Genomic DNA, 17,071 nt, shown 5'->3' on the forward strand with positions numbered 1-17,071 from the left:
TTCGCGCGCGCACGCACCGCGCTTCTTCCCACCCAACAAAGTTTTCTGGATATATATATATATAAAAAAAAAAAAAAAAAAAAAAAAAAAATCATTGGGTCTCTCTTTTTATTCATATATGGGGATCTGTGCCGAGTACCTGATCGACTCCAGCACCCAGGGCAAAGGTGACTAAAGGATGTTTCACATGACTGGAGATGGGAGTGATTACAGATGATTTAAATTAATTACCACTGGGTTCCTTCCCCGCATTTTGAACGATTGCACCAACTTCATCTTACTTGATGTACCGACAAAAATGATCACGGTGTGATATACCTGTACACCCACGTTCAAATATCGCGAGGAAAAAGATGACCACGAAGAGAGAAAGAGAGGGAAAGAGAAAGAGAGATTTATTATTATAATTGTCTTTTTTTTTCTACGCCACTGTCTCTTCTGGTCTACAGTTTCCACCATGGCCATGATCAGGGCAGTCTGCCCGGACTAGAAAGGCCACTGTCTTCTCCTTCATGCATTACATGACATTCTCCATTCGGAGTCCCCTGCTTAACCAATGCCTCTCCCAAACATTCCCATGAGTATCCACGACACCACACCCTGCCACGTTACTCCTGCACACTTCTCCATCTGATCTTTCCACTTTTTGTCTGATCTCCAGCTTCCACGCTTGGCAACTCACGGCGTCCAGTCAGTAAAGTATTTGTTCCATGTGGTGTGTGTGTGTGAGAGAGAGAGCCACCATGGTCTTGGGTCACGTGTTGGACTCGTGATCGACAGTTATTACCCTCCCGGAAGAGAGCTCAGAGCTCATACAGTACATGACCGATCTATGGGTAATGCTGTGACTTTACACGCACGCTCACCCAACTCCTCGCCTACAAGAGTTGGAGTAACAACTCGCAGCGCAGCGATACTGAAATTATTTCAGCCTTGGGCGGGATTCGAACACAGACCACCGTAGTGGCGGCCGGGAACTCTAACCACTACGCCACGAGGTGTGTGTGTGTGTGTGTGTGTGTGTGTGTGTGTGTGTGTGTGTGTGTGCGCGCGCGCGCGTACTACCAAGGACATACACGAGCGACCTAAAGAAGCCGACGAGGAGGCCGTGGGCCTCATAAATCTAACTCCCAAAGCAATTAAATGGAGGAAAGTTTGAAATATTCCATACGGCAGCTGCGTCAAGCAAGTTTTAAATTTGATTTTTTTTTTTTTCCCTTTCGGAGGAAGGGGTGCCGTGAGCCTGGAGTATAAGACCACCATCGTGGTGCCATTCTTCATAGCGTTTCTTCTGGCTGGCGCCATTCCAGAGAGAGAGAGAGAGAGAGAGAGAGAGAGAGAGAGAGAGAGAGATAGAGAAAGAGAGAGAGAGAGCAGAGGGAGAAAAGGAGTGAGAGGAATGGAAGGAGGGAGCGAGGGAGAGGGAGGAATGGAGTGAGTGAGGGATGAATGGAGGGAGGGAGGAATGGAGCGAGGGAAAGAGGGAACGAGGGAGGTATAGGGGGATGGAAGAAGGGAGTGAGGGAGGAATGGAGGGAGTGAGGGGGATAATGGGGGGAAGGAATGTTGGGGAGGGAGGAATGGAGCGAGGGAGTGAGGGAACGAGGGAGGGATAAAGGGATGGAAGAAGGGAGTGAGGGAGGGATGGAAGGAGTGAGGGAGGGATGGAAGGAGTGAGGGAGGAATGGGGGGAAGGAATGTTGGGGGAGGGAGGAATGGTGGGAGCGGGAAAGAAGGGAAAAGGAAAGGAAGAAGTGGGAAGGAGGGAGATCGTTGTGTGTGTGTGCGAGATTCACCATTGTCTTGGATCACGTGTTGGACTCGTGATCGATGGCTATTTCCCTCCCGAAAGAGAGCTCATATATGACCGATCTATGGGTAATGCTGTGACCCTACATGCGCACACACACACCCAACTCCCCGCCCACGAGTTGGAGTAATGACTCGCAACGCAGCTATACTGAAATTAATTCAGCCCTGGACGGGATTCGAACCCGGACCGCCGTAGTGGCAGCCGAGAACTCTACCACCACGCCATCGAGTCGTGTGTGTGTGTGTGTGTGTGTGTGTGTGTGTGTGTGTGTGTGCGCGCGCGCGCGCCTAGAATGTGTAGGGAAGGAACCCTCCACCATGGCGGACGATGTTTTTCGGCAGAATTTGTCCGTTTTCAGCTGCCATTTAAGTCGAAAGGAAATCACGTCTTCTTCTTCCTCCTCTTGCTCCTCTTCCTCCTCGTTCAGGCAGAGACGGAAACCGAAGGCAGCGATTTTTGGGCCCCGAGTTCTTCATCTTGCGTGACTTGAGTGTGTTTAAGGAAAGAAAAGTCGAGTGCGCGCGCACGCACACACGCACAATATCAGGCCCAACTTCCCGGTTCTTCAACTTTTACTAAAACGCTGACGAAGACGAAAAGGAAAAGAACACAAAGAGAGGGAAAGCGAGAGAGGGAGAGGGGTGAGGGATTGAGAGAGAGAGGAATTGAGAGAGAGAGAGGAGAGAGAGAGGAGAGAGAGAGAGAGAGAGAGAGAGAGAGAGAGAGAGAGAGAGAGAGAGAGAGAGAGAGAGAGAGAGAGAGAGAGAGAGAGAGAGAGAGAGAGAGAGAGAGAGAGAGGGGGGAGGCTGTATATAGGAGGAGTTGGGAAAGGAGAAAAGGAACAAAACCCAGAACAGAGGAAATAAAGAGAAAATTAACGACAGAGATAAGACGATGGAGGAAGAAGGGGGAGAGAAATAGAGAGAGAGAGAGGAGAGGGAAGGGAGCGAGGGAGGGAAGGAGGATTGAGGGAGGAAAGAAGGACTGAGGGTGAGAGACAGAGGGAGAAGGGGTGGAGAGAGAGAGAGAGAGAGAGAGGAGAGAGAGAGAGGAGAGAGAGAGAGAGAGGAGAGAGAGAGAGGAGAGAGAGAGAGGAGAGAGAGAGGAGAGAGAGGAAGAGAGACAGGAAGAGAGAATGCATCAGGAAATGGGACAATGAACAAAGCAGAGAAATGGAGGAACGAAGGAGAAAGTTATCTTGGCAGAAAAGACGAAGCAAGAAGAAGAATAAGAATAAGGGGAAAGTGTGTGTGTTGGGGGGGGGAGGGGGGGAAGAAGGCGATAAGAAAGAAGGAAGAGTGACGGCTGTGTGGTGGGAAAATTAATGTTAATTTGTGCAGCAGGCGCCACCACAGCCGTCTTAACGAAGTTACCCTGACAAGACAAGACAAGACAAGGCAGGACAAGACAGGACAGGACATGAGGAAGGAAGCTGCCACCGGGCACTCCCCCTCTCTCTCTCTCTCTCTCTCTCTCTCTCTCTCTCCTAAAACACTTTGCTTTGGCTCTCATATGATTTATTTCACTCTGTACGGAATCTACAAAAACCAGACAAAGGGCGTATTGTATTCTGTAGTTTCCGCGATTAGTTTGGTCTAAGTCGAATATCCTGTTCTAAATACAGCCTATTCTCTAAGTTGGTCTCATCTTGGAGAATACTTTATACTTTGTATACATTTGATAAGCTAATTGATCGGTAGTTAACTCCTTCCTTGTGAAGCAAATTCACTATAACATTGCACCATGATTCAGAAACTCTTTCCTAATGTAAACACTGGGTGTTTAACAGGCAAGTTGCAATAAATTTTTCCTTTCGTCTTTCAGAAAATCTATCGATATGCCATCTATCCCAGGTGCTTTCCCTCGTCTCATACTTTTTAGTGCAAATGCTGCTTCTTCCGTTGTAGCTTCTGCCACACTACTAACGCACACAAACACCCTCAACCGGAGGAGGTGTAGGAGGAAGAAGAAGAGGAAGAGGGAGAGGAGGAGGAAGATGAGGAAGAAGAGGAGTAGTACGAGTAGAAGTAAGAAGAGTAGGAGTAGGAACAAGAGTAGGAAATGGAGGAGGAAGAGTAATAGTAGGAAGAAGAGAAAGTAGAAGTAGGAATAGGAGTAATAGGAAATGGAGGACAGAGGGGGAGGAGTAGGAGTACGAGGAGTAGAAGACGGAAGACAGAGGAAGAGGAGGAAGACGAGATAGAGGGGAAAGAGATGGAGGACAGAGGAAGAGAAGAAAGGAGGAGGAAGAAGGGAGGGAGGAAGAGGGGAAGGAAGAAGGGGGAAAGGAGGAAGAGGGGAAGGAAGAAGGGGGAAAGGAGGAAGGGGGAAAGGAGGAAGGGGGAAAGGAGGAAGAGGGGAAGGAGGAGGAGGAAGAGGGGAAGGAGGAGGAGGAGGAGGAGAGGAGGAGGAGGAGGAGGAGGAGGAAGAAGCGCAAGAGTAGAAGAAAACGAATAAATAAAAAGAAGAAAAAGGTGTAAGCTAATATTATTCTCTGGGTGGCAAGGTTGATCGTAGCATGGGATCTGGACCCAAAAATATTCACATTTTGCCCCCCCCAAAAAAAAAACACGATTAATTCTTCAAATTCACAATATATACCCAAGCAATCCAATCCAAGGTTGACAGAAAACGTGAGATTGATCTCTGACGCACACGAGAGTTTGACAGAAAACAAGTGATGGGTCTACTGCACACTGTTAGCCTACTTTATACGGGGTACGTTGAGAGGCAAATCAAGTGTGCAAGTTACTTGCTACAAGTTATTTGCCGAGTGTAAACATCTGCTTGATAAAGAAAACTAATATTCACACACGGCAAGCAATGTTTACACACGGGAGGTAACTTGTAGCAAGTAACTTGCACACCTGACTTGCCTTTCAACTTGCCCCGTGTAAACGAGGCTTCATGGAGAAGGAAGAAATTATTTCCTTTGCAACTGTATCCCCCAGACCCATTTCGAGAGAGATGCGCACTTCATATAATCTATGATGGCTGACCAATGGTCATCGAAGATCTGAAATTTGCCCCAAAACTCTTGAGAAAGGAAAAGGAAGAGGAGGGACAAGAAGAGGAAGGAGAAAGGGGAGGAAGTTACAGAGGAAGAGGAGAAAGAGGAAGAGAAAGAAGGAAGAGGCTGAGGAATAGGAAGAAGTGGCAGAAGTGATAAAAAAAAAGGAAGGGGAATAAGAAAAGGAAGAGGAAGAGGGAGAGGAAGAGAAGGTGAAGGAAGAAAAGGAAGAGTAACAAGAGGAAGAGAAATAAGAAAAAGAAGAGGAATAGGTACAGGAAGAGAAGATGAAGGAAGAAAAGGTAGAGGAAGAGAACTGAAGGAGAAGAAAATGAGATCGAGGAAGAGAAGGAAGGACGAGAGAGAAGACTAATATATTCGACTGCGACCTCCAGAATACATGACCCGATACAGAACAAGCATTTGGCACTATTTCCAATATTTTTAATAACAATGACAATGTCCGCTTGATACGAATAAAATTGAGACAAAATATATTCCATGTTGAAAACTGAGGACACTGTTGTTACTGACGAGTCTGAAAAAATCAATCAATCATCAATTTCGAATCCACTTCTAAACAAAGGCCTCTCCCATACCATTCCATGACTTGGACTGCACAAACCTCTGCCATGTCATCCCTGCAAACTTCTCTATCTCGTCTCTCCATCCTGTCAAGTCTCCCTCTTAAAATATCAACAAGGTCTATGAATTACAAATTCCATTTGGTGCTTCATACACCTTTATCCTACGATCAATTAATTTGTTTATTTATGATCGACGGGTGAGGCGATTCGATCCAACCGGAAGGGAACCCTGAAAGATTAACACAATAAAAGCTCCTTTGTCAACAGCGACACGCCGTTTTCTTTGAACGGCTCGTTAAGAGGGAAAACGTGACCGAGGAAGATGACGAAAGCGGGTTGCCAACTGTCCTAGAGTCGCTGACAAAGGTGTGCTCTGTGTGGGGCGACGGAGTTGGAGGAGAGAAAAGTTAGTTAGGTGGCTGACTCGATGGAAAAGACAAACCAAATATCGTAAAAAAAAAAAAAAAATCTTCATCCACTGGAGGAGGAAGAGGGGGATGAGGAGGAAGAGGAGGAAGAAGAATTAAATGAAGAGGAGGTGGAGGAAGGGACGAAGGAACAGGAGAAGTATTAGGATGAGAAGGATGAGCAGGAAGAGGAAGAGAAAGAAGAGGTGGAGGAGGAGGAACAGAGAAGGAAAAGACAGGAGGAGGAGGGAAAGGAAGAGGAAGAAGAGGAGGGAAAGGAAGAGGAAGAAGAGAAGGAAGACGAGCACAAGAAAGAGTAAGAAATGGGAGGAAAAGAGCAAGGAGGGAGAAGAGGATGGAGACGAAGAGAAAGAGAAGGAAGAGGAGGAAGAACAGAAGAGGAGGAAGACGAGGAAAATAGGAGAAGTAGGAAGATAAGGAAGAGGAAGAAAAGCACATCCACTATTTCCATGGTATCTCGCTGTGTAGTGGAAGTAAAATAGATTTGCAAGACTGACTTTCCTACTTCTTCCTCCTCCTCCTCCACCCAATTCCAACCTCCTCCGTCTCTTCCTCTCCCTCATACCTCCTCCTCCCTACCCGCATCCCCACCCTCCTCCTCTTCTTCCCAGACACCAAACTGGACTGAGAGAATAATAACGAAACTAACGAGCTCACATCTCCCCCAAGATCAAACCTGCTGCATCTTCCCTCGTTGCCTCTACATATTTATATATCTATCATGTTTTATTCTGTTCCGCTCGGGCTGCTCATTGAAAACAGACTATTTTTTTTTTTTTCCCCAGCTGATGGGACATAAATACCTTCATGTGTGGGTGAGGCTGGGTGTGGATGTGGTACTTTATAGCTCAACAGTACAACAAGGTAGAGCACGCCCGCTACTTATCGCTGCCCAAAACTGCCTGCTTGTGTGTCTATCTCTGTGAATGTTTGTGTGAGCCAGTCTGTGTGAGTATTCGTGTCCGACTGTGTCTGCCAACATGTATGTCCGTGCATGTCGCCAATTAAATCAAGAACATACACGCAAAAAAAAAAAAAAAAAAGGGGGTGGGGGAAGAGGAGGAGCAGGAGGAACTAACCTCATGGGACCAATTCGACTTCGTCCCCCACAGGAGACCTGGATCGCTCTCCCGGGGGCAGCAGTGCTTCTTCAAAGACTCCTCCTCATCCTCTTCCCCCACTCCTCCCTTCATCGCCGCTGTCGCCAGACAATATCTCTCATCTCCACGCGCATCCCTGTCAGTAACAAACCAGGTACAACCAGTTTCGGTTCCCCCCGTCCGTAGATGTTGGGGCTTTTACTCTCACCCGGGCTGTCGCTAGGCGATTTCATTCATCCCAATACCCCCCCCCTCGCATCAATACTATAAAGGCTACCATATTCACATACGCTTGTGTTCGGTTGGGACTTGAACATTTTTGTTCTGGTCAGCGGACTCTTGATGACAGAGGCCACAAAAGGGGCGCCAGAAGATGGACCTCTTCCTTCCTTCATTCATTCCCGCTCCTCGATCGGGTGCAGTTCCAATAAACATAAAGCCCAACGGGATGCGGCCCCGAGACCTATTGGTTCGTAAGATTCAGGACGGCAGAGGTGGAGGGAAAGAAGAAGGAACAGGAACTTGGAAAGGGAGGGAGGAAGGTTGGGGGAAAGAGAATGACAGAAGCGAATGAGTGTGGAGAGAATGAGCTTGTTGAGCGAAATATTGAGAGTAGGGGGAAGGAGGGAGGGAGGGAGGGAGGGAGGGAGGGAGGGAGGGGGGAGGGAGGTGAAAAAAGCGGTAGAGTAGGATGAGAAAGGAACGTGAGAAACAGAATGATGTAGAAGTGAGTGAAGACGGGTAACAGAATCAGAAGGAAAAAACGGGTAGTCAAAAATGAAATGAAAAAGATAAAAAAAAAAAAAATGAGGTGGGAGAATAAGAATAGCAAGGATGAGGAGGAGGAGGAGGAAAAGAGGAGGAGGAGCAGGAAGGTGGGGGGGGAAACAAAGAAAAAATTGAGAAAGAACAGGATGAGGATGTGGAGGAGGAAGTAAGAGGAAAAAGAGGAGGAAAGGTGGAGTAGGAAAAGAAGATGAGGAGAAAAAGAAGGAAAAGAAGGAAGAAAAGGAAAGAGCAGAGTGGCTACAATAATCAAGCCAGGGTATACTGCGAGTTCTCACAATTACAATTAGGTGAAGGAGAGAGGAAGAGAGGGAGGGAAGTGGTGGGGGGGAAGTGGTGGGGGGAGGAGGAGGACGAGGGGGAGGAGGAGGACGAGGGGGAGGAGGAGGACGAGGGGGAGGGGGAGGAGGAGGACGAGGGGGAGGAGGAGGACGAGGAGGAGGAGGAGGAAGAGGAGGAAGAGGAGGGGGGAGGGTCTCCGACAACTTTCACCATGATTCAGTTCATTAGTTCAGAAAGAAAAAAATCGCTTTCGAAGCAGAGGTGCCCCCCCCTAGGTTAAGAAAACAAGAAAATGAACCAAGAAGACACAAAGGGAAGAGAAAGAAGAGGAGGAGGAAGAGAAAGAAGAGAAGGAGGAAGAGAAAGAAGAGGAGGAAGAGAAGGAGGAAGAGAAAGAAGAGGAGGAAGAGAAAGAAGAGAAGGAGGAAGAGAAAGAAGAGGAGGAGGAAGAGAAAGAAGAGGAGGAAGAGAAAGAAGAGGAGGAAGAGAAAGAAAAGGAGGAAGAGAAAGAAGAGGAGGAGGAAGAGGAAGATGAGGAGGAGGAAGAGAACGAGAGGGAGGAAAAGGAGGACGAAGAGGAAGAGGAGAGGTAGGCCGAGAAGGAGTAGGAATACAAGGAGGAGGAAGAGGATGAGTATGAGGAGGAAAAGGAGGAGGAGAAAGGAATGAAAAGTAAAGGACATGGAGGAAGAAAAGGAGAGAGAAGAGAGAAGAGAGGAGAGAGAAGAAAGGAGAGAGAAGAGAGAAGAGAGAAGAGAGAAGAGAGGAGAGAGAAGAGAGGAGAGAGAAGAGAGGAGAGAGGAGAGAGAAGAGAGGAAAGGGATCGGAATCTCCATCAGATGACGTTTCGAACTCCACCACAAGTGGGACTCGGTTGCGGGGCCCCCGAGAGAGTGGCCACGATCCTCGAAGACCCGTGCTCGAAGCCCCACTTCCGGTTGCGGGAAATACCCACGAACAAATTATGAAACTTCCACAGATGAAAATTAATCCCATAAAACAAAGATACGTTCGGACATTTTTCCCCCCCACAAATTAGCTACAAATATCTTCAGGATATTTTCCTTTGCTCTCTCTCTCTCTCTCTCTCTCTCTCTAGGTAGGATATGGTTTTGGTTAATATTATGTAAGTGCATACACATGGAGGCAAACCCTTAATATCACGATTTCCTTCAGACCTAAATTAGAGATTCAGGGAGATTCAGGGAGGGAGGTTGAAGGGATGAGGAAGTGTGAGGGAGAGACGTTGAGAGAAGGATGTTAAGGGAGGGAGGTTGAGGGAGGGATATTGAAGGAAGTATGTCGTGCGAGGGAGGAAGGTAGGTTGAGGGAGGAATGAAGGTTAAGGGAAGGAGGAAGGTTGAAGGAGGAAGGTAGATGGAGGGAGGTGGGATGTTGAGGGATGTTGGGAGGTTGAGGGAAAGAGGTCGAGGGAGGGAGGGAGGAAGGTTGAGGGAGGAAAGAGGAAGGTTGAGGGAGGGAGGAAGGTTGAGGGGAGGAAGGAAGGTTGAGGGGAGGAAGGAGAGGTTGAGGGGAGGAAGGAGAGGTTGAGGGGAGGAAGGAGAGGTTGAGGGGAGGAAGGAGAGGTTGAGGGGAGGAAGGAGAGGTTGAGGGGAGGAAGGAGAGGTTGAGGGGAGGGGGGAGAGGTTGAGGGGAGGAAGGAAGGTTGAGGGGAGGAAGGAAGGTTGAGGGGAGGAAGGAAGGTTGAGGGGAGGAAGGAAGGTTGAGGGGAGGAAGGAAGGTTGAGGGGAGGAAGGAAGGTTGAGGGGAGGAGGTGGGATATTGAGGGAGATTGGGAGGTTGAGGAAAAGAGATCGAGGGAGGGAGGGAGGTCGAGATTATTCAGGCGCTGACTTCGATTGACTGAACTAATCCATCCATCCATCCGCCCATCAGCCATTTCGAGTCCAATGTTGAGCAAAGGCACCTGTCACGTCACTCCTGCCAGCTTCTCTATCTCACCTCTCTAACTCCTGTTTAGTCTCACTCTAGCCCGCTTCCCATCCCGCGGCGTCCAGTCAGTAACCATCTATCCCACCCTAGGGGTGCAATCTACATTGGTACTAGGACTCACCAGCTGTCCGACATTATGGGTTCGAGTTCGATTCTGTTGACGTATCCATACCTGTAAAGAAGAGAGAAATGAAAGCATCAATTTCATTGTCAAGTCTCGCTCCTCCTCCTCTTGTTACAACCACAATCAGTCAGCCATTCCATGACTTGCACGACTGCCCCAACATCTGCCACGTCACTCCTGCAAACTTCTCTGGTTCCAATAAATTATATCACCATCAAACCAATCAACCACATTGATGAATTAAAATGAACACAATTTTCTGTGCAGTGGCTGCCCACTCTGTTAGCACAAGCGGTGACGATTCCTTATTGCACATAGTAACTCGTCCTCTTGAAGAGCGAGTGTACCAACACACACACACACACATTATATATATTATATATATATATATATATATTATATATATATATATATATATATATATATATATATATATATATAAAACAAAACACGTCGCTGGCTCGATCATCCACTCTGAGCTCCTTCCCTACCGAGCAAGTCTTCCCCCTTGACTATGCGGTACAGTTTTGGTCTCCGTCCTACAAAATGGACATAAATTCACTAGAATCAGTACAGAGAAGAATGACCAAAATGCTACAAGGACTCGGAAATTTGCCTTACGAAGAGAGGCTTAGGCACCTAAACTTACACTCTCTGGAAAGACGCAGAGTGCGGGGTGATCTAATAGAAGTGTTCAAGTGGATCAAAGGCTATAACAAGGGTGATGCAAACAAGGTCATCATAATAAAACAACAGGGCAGGACTCGCAGTAATGGGTATAAACTGGACAAATTTAGATTTAAGAAGGAAATAGGCAAGAATTGGTTTACAAATAGGGTGGTCGATGAATGGAATAAACTTAGTAACCACGTAGTAAGCGCTGAAACTATCAGTTGTTTTAAAAAACGATTAGACAACTTTATGGATGGGGACGACAGGTGGTGATGGATACGGAGCTGCCTAGTGTAGGCCTTATGGTCTTTTGCAGTCTCCTTTATTTCTTATGTTCTTATGTTCTTGTATATATGCTGACTGCCTCCAGGCTATTTCATTCACATCCAATTGGAAGGCGCACTTGATGAGCAAGGGGCCCCTCACTCATTCACTGTGGGTTCACGGACGGACGGACGAGTCGTTAAGAGTTCCAATTACTGAAGACTGTGTTAAGACACCTCATGCTCAATAAAATCCCAACCCGTAAATTGACAATATATATAACTCTCGGAGAAAGATAAGCCGAGATACAAAGTAAACCGTATATTTCGACCACTAGCTGTGGTCCTTCTCGGCAGTAACTGCTGAAGAGGACCACAGCTAGTGGTCGAAATATACGGTTTACTCCGAGAGTGGATCTAAGTTCTATTTTATTTCACTCATGTGTTACGACATCTACGTTACTTGATATATATATATATAAATATATATATATATATATATATATATATATATATATATATATATATATATATATTTTTATCAACCACAATGCACTTTAATTCTAAGCCATATAAGCGCATGCAGAAATTGTAACGTGATACGCCCGACGAATCGAACCTATGCGGCGAGAACGTTAACAGTGCCGAGTGACTTAGACCAATACACCATCAAGAGAGATGGTGTATTGGTCTAAGTCACTCGGCACTGGTAACGTTCTCACCGCATAGGTTCGAGTCCTCGGGCGTACCACGTTACAATTTCTGCATGCCTCTATATGGCTTAGAATTAAAGTGTATTGAGGTTGATAAAAATGTATCTCGTATCTCTAATCACTGGGACCCATTCAGTGTTGTACATATTATATATATATATATATATATATATATATATATACATATATATATATATATATATATGTGTGTGTGTGTGTGTGTGTGTGTGTGTGTGTGTGTGTGTGTGTAATATAACCACTTGGAAAATGAAATGAAAGGTGACCGAAAGTTTTCGTCTATTTAAGACATTTTCGGTCACCTTTCATCTTATTTTCCAAGTGGTTTTATTACACATTTTGTGAATCACGTGTTTTTGTACTTTATTCGTATATTATATATATATACATATTATATATATATATATATATATATATATATATATATAATATTTCTCCCCGTCTTCCCCTTTTCTGTATGGGGGGGACGGAGAAGGGGGGTCGCCGATTTAATGAAGCGGCCTTGCTGTGGATGTGCTGTGTCTTGCGACACTGCCTCTGACCCAGGACAGTGGACAAGGCGCAGGGATGACCCGTCATCCAGGAGGTGCTAAGATAAGAGGGAGGGTGGAGGGAATTGGAGTGCATTTAGGGATGGAATGGGTGGGAATAGTTTTATACCTTTTTCTTTTTGGCTACCTCCCTTGTAAGGGGAAAAAGCCTTGATATATGTATACATATATATATATATACATTATATATATATATATATATATATATATATATATATATATATATATATATATATATATTTCAGCCGCGCACTTCACGATTTTTGGTCAGGCTAAGGCCAGGAGGCGGCGGTTCCATGCAACTGAATGGGGATGAGAATGATGGGGGGGTCGCGATCAAGGGGGATACCATTCAAGCTGGAGGCCTTTCCTTTTTCTTACTCTCAGCACAAAATCAATAAATTGCGTCTCCGTTCAGAAGCGGTTAATGGCTCAAGTTTGACGCTAGAAAACAGCGGCGCTTGTATCAAAGTGAGACAGGAAGAGAGACAGAGAGGGAAGAAAGAGGGGGGAAGAGAGAGGAAGAGAGGAAGAGAAAAAGAGGAATCGAGAGAGGAAGATAGAGGTGGGGAGAAAAGAAAGAAAAGACAAAAAAGAAAAGAAAAAGGGAAAGATAAAAGAGTGCGAGAAAGATAAACGAGAGAAAAATAAAGAAAAGAGCGAGCGAGCGAGCTAGAGAGGATGAAAAACGAATAAATGAATAAAAAGCCAGACGCCCGGCGGCTGTGGTCATTAGTTCAAGAGGAGGAGGAGGAACTTTGCAATACAAAGCTGCTGCTGCTGCTGCTGCTGCTTGATGAATGTGAGGAACCACATCTTCGTGGCTCCAGGGTGACGTGGATCAAGCCCAGAGGCAACGGAGGGAGAGAGGGAGGGAGGACAGGGAAGGTGGGAAAGCGCGAAAGGAAGAGAGGGAAGATGGGGGACCCATAGAATATTAGAGGGAAGAATGGGAAGAGAGGGGAGAGGGAAAGGGAGGGAAGAGAGGGAGAGGAAAAGGAAGGGAAGAGAGGGAGAGAGAAAGGAAGGGAGAGGGAAGAGAGGGAAGATGGGAGAGCGCGAGAGAGATTGGTCGAAAAGAGGGCGACAAGAAAAGGAATGGGAATTTAGAATTATGTGAGAAGGAAGGTGGGAGAGAGAGAGAGAGAGAGAGAGAGAGAGAGAGAGAGAGAGAGAGAGAGAGAGAGGTAAGGGTGGAAGAAAAGGAGAGAGAAGATGGGGAGGGAGAGGAATTTTTGTAGAAGAGAATAATTGGAGAGAGGGAAAGTTGGGAGACAGACAGAGAGAGAGAGAGAGAGAGAGAGAGAGAGAGAGAGAGAGAGAGAGAGAGAGAGAGAGAGAGAGAGAGAGAGAGAGAGAGAGAGAGAGAGAGAGGAGACAGAGAGAGAGTGAGAGGAGACAGAAAGAGGAAACTTCAGACAGAAGTAGAGAAACGTTCGGAGAGGAAACTTGGATTGAAAGGCGAAAAAAAAGTGGAAGAGGAGAGGGGAAAGGGAAAGGTGAGAGATAGAGAGATGGGAATGAGGGAGTTGGAAAAGAGAGGGGAAGAACTAAGCTCACATTCTTGTCCCCCCCTTTGATTCAAGACGATTCTAGTCAGTTTTCAAACTGACTGAGGCTCTTTTGCTAGATCTAGCGCGCGCGCGCGTGTGTGTATGTGTGTGTGTGACAGAGTGTGAGTGTATGTGTGTGTGTGATTGCGTGAGAGAGTGAGGGTGTGAGAGAGTGTGCATGTGTGTGTGTGTGTGTGTGTGTGTGTGTGTGTGTGTGTGTGGAGAGAGAGAGAGAGAGAGAGAGAGAGTGGGTGGGTGTATGTGTGTGATTGCGTGAGAGTGAGGATGTGTGTGTGTGTGTGTGTGTGTGTGTGTGTGTGTGTGTGTGTGTGTGTGTGTGTGTGTGTGTCTGCGCGTGTGTGTGTGTGTGTCTGCGCGTGTGTGTGTGTGTGCGCGTGTGTGTGTGTGTGTGTGTGTGTGTGTGTGTGTGTGTGTGTGTGTGTGTGTGTGTGTGTGTGTGTGTGTGTGTGTGTGTGTGTGTGTGTGTGTGTGTGTGTGTGTGTGTGTGTGTGTGTGTGTATGGGTGTGTATGGGTGTGTGTGTGTATGTGTGTGTGTGTGTGTGTGTGTGTGTGTGTGTGTGTGTGTGTGTGTGTGTGTGTGTGTGTTTAAGTGTATGTGTGTGTGGGTATGGGTGTGTGTGTTTGTGGGTGTGGGTGTTTGTGGGTGTGGGTGTTTGTGTGTGTGTGTGTGTTTGTGTGTATGTGTTTGTGTGTATGTTTGTGTGTATGTGTATGTGTGTGTGTGTGTGTGAGAGAGAGAGTGTGTGTGTATGTGTGTGTGATTGCGTGAGACAGTGAGTGTGTGCATGTGTGTGATTGCGTGAGACAGTGAGTGTGCGAAAGAGAGAGAGAGAGAGAGAGAGAGAGAGAGAGAGAGAGAGAGAGAGAGAGAGAGAGAATATGAGGGTATGGTTGAGTGTGTGTGTGTGTGTGTGTGTGTGTGTGTGTGTGTGTGTGTGTGTGTGTGTGTGTGTGTGTGTGTGTGTGTGTGTGTGTGTGTGTGTGTGTGTGTGTGTAAGATCACATGTATTGCCTTCCGCCGCAGGTAATGATATACATGTTCCATCACACAACGAAACTGCTAACCCTGATCATCAAGATCATTTCCGAGAGTTTTGTCGTTGCCCCATAGACGGCGGTGATGTCTTATGCATTCATACTTAGGTTTCCGCCAGGCCATTTTATTTAGGTAAAGGAACCACTAAAAACTGTTCCAAAATTAAAACCAATTTTGATATATTCTGACAGCTGCCAGGTGATTTTATTCACCTGATGGAAATTCCCAACTGGTCTCAATTCTCAAATATAAATTTCATGTCAATATTTCTGATTCAGAGATAATATACGTCTTATTTAATTTGTTTTCAAATTCCTCGAAGAGCCGAAACATACGAGGAGGAAGAAGACCTGGCTATAGAGATGGATTTCTTGGACATTTTTACAAGGAATATAAATAAATAAATAGTGTCACTCGTCTCAATGATGAGTGGGAGAATATGGGGGAAGGGAAGGGAAGAGAAGTGAAGGGAAGAGAAATAAAAGGAAGGGAAGGAAGAGAGAAGAAGACATGAGAAGAGAGAGCTAAGACAAACTCAATATGAAAGACTCCCCGGCCTTCCTCAACAAGAAGCCCTCTTCCCTTCCTTCCTTCCTCAAATACGCGCCTCGCACTCTCCCCCTTCTCCAGCCTTCCAAAGGAAAACCCACGAGAGAAAAAAATGCAGCTGCTGGAGAGCCGAAGAGAATCTGAAACAGAATATTTGAAGAGGAGGGAGAGAGGGAGGGAGTGGAGAGAGAGAGAGAGAGAGAGAGAGAGAGAGAGAGAGAGAGAGAGAGAGAGAGAGAGAGAGAGAGAGAGAGAGAGAGAGATTTTGCGCCTCTGATTGTGTGTGAGTGTGATTATGTAATAGTGTGCGATTGTGGTAGTGGGTGAGGAGGAATAAAAAGAAAAGGAAAAGAAGAAAGAGCAGGAAAGGAAAGAAAGTGGGAGGAAATGAGGGAGAGGGTGAGATGGAGAACAAGAAAATCAACAGCAGTAGGATAAAAAAAAAGCAAAAGAAAAGTAACGAGGAATATATATATATATATATATTACTATAATAAAGTAGCAGCCTCTGTCTGTCTGTCTGTCTGCCTGTCTGTTTGATCACGAACTCCTAGGGTTTTGCAGATAGACCCCCATAACCATATATATTCTGATACCCTATCACTTCAGGTACTTGGATAACTATATTTCATTTTCAAAAATATATATATTTTGGTTAGGGCTAAGGGTTAAATTTAGGTGGGGTATGGTTAGGTTAGAAATTAATCACGAACTCCTCCTAGGTTTTTGCAGATAGACCCCTATAACCATATATATTCTGAAACCTTATAACCCAAGGTACTTGGATTACTATTTTTCATTTGTCTGTCAATTTGTTTGCTTGTTTGTTGAATGTTCACGAACTCCTAGGGTTTTGCAGATAGACCCCCATAACCATATATATTCTGATACCCTATCACTCCAGGTACTTGGATAACTATGTTTCATTTAAAAATATATATTTTGGTTAGGGTTAAGGGTTAAAGTTAGTTGGGGTATGGTTAGGTTAGGGATGATTCATGAACTCGCAGCAACGCGAGGGTAATTTGGCTAGTATATATATAATGTATAATAGACATTAGCACGACAGAATCGTCGAAATTGGGTCAACATACCCCGTAGACTTTAATTTATTCTGTATTCTGCCTGCAAGACGGAAGACGACGAGGAGGACGAGACAGTGGCGGCCAAGGATCCCACGGGGGTCGGGGGGGAGGAAGCAGGGGATTTTACACCCGGCTGACTGACCTACTAGTATTTCGTTGGGAGGAAGTCTTGGAAATGCCAACCCCGACACTCGGCCGTGCAAACGAAAACAAACCGTCCTAAGCGGACACCAAAGGAGTATTTTCCAAAGACGTGACGATGGAGAGAGATGTGGAGCGTCTCGCCACCCCCCAACCTCCGAACTCACCGTGACCTTGAACGAAACGGAATCCGCCTTCACTGAACATGATATACACACAGACAGTGTTCCTCCGTGCAGCTACGTGGGCTGCTTCCATCGAGGCTTTATCAAACTCTTGCGGTCTGAGGTCATTCTCCTACTGGAAGAAGCTGGCTACCAACAAACATTACCACATCTATCCTGAAGGCAAGCATGAGAAGAAATCAATCAACAACTTAAGAGTC

At 46.1% G+C, this 17,071-nt stretch overlaps 1 protein-coding gene across 10 annotated transcripts in view; it reads right to left on the reverse strand.

Annotated features, from left to right (window-relative positions):
- LOC143036447 (uncharacterized) overlaps positions 1-17,071 on the reverse strand; it is a 418,880-nt gene that overhangs the window by 88,561 nt on the left and 313,248 nt on the right. For 8 of the 10 annotated variants that reach the window (XR_012967357.1, XR_012967356.1, XM_076203816.1 and 5 more), the window contains exon 2: positions 10,081-10,131. The exons of the other annotated variants lie outside the window; for them this stretch is intronic. Coding sequence is in view for 6 of the 8 variants with exons in the window: in XM_076203816.1 (XP_076059931.1) it covers positions 10,081-10,131 (51 nt within the window). In the remaining 2 variants the exon portion in view is untranslated. The remainder of the gene's footprint in view (positions 1-10,080; positions 10,132-17,071) is intronic. 10 annotated transcript variants of the gene reach the window in all.

Source organism: Oratosquilla oratoria, chromosome 20, assembly GCF_046742065.1.
Source record: "Oratosquilla oratoria isolate Oo_2021 chromosome 20, ASM4674206v1, whole genome shotgun sequence".
Taxonomy (NCBI): Eukaryota; Metazoa; Arthropoda; class Malacostraca; order Stomatopoda; family Squillidae; genus Oratosquilla; species Oratosquilla oratoria.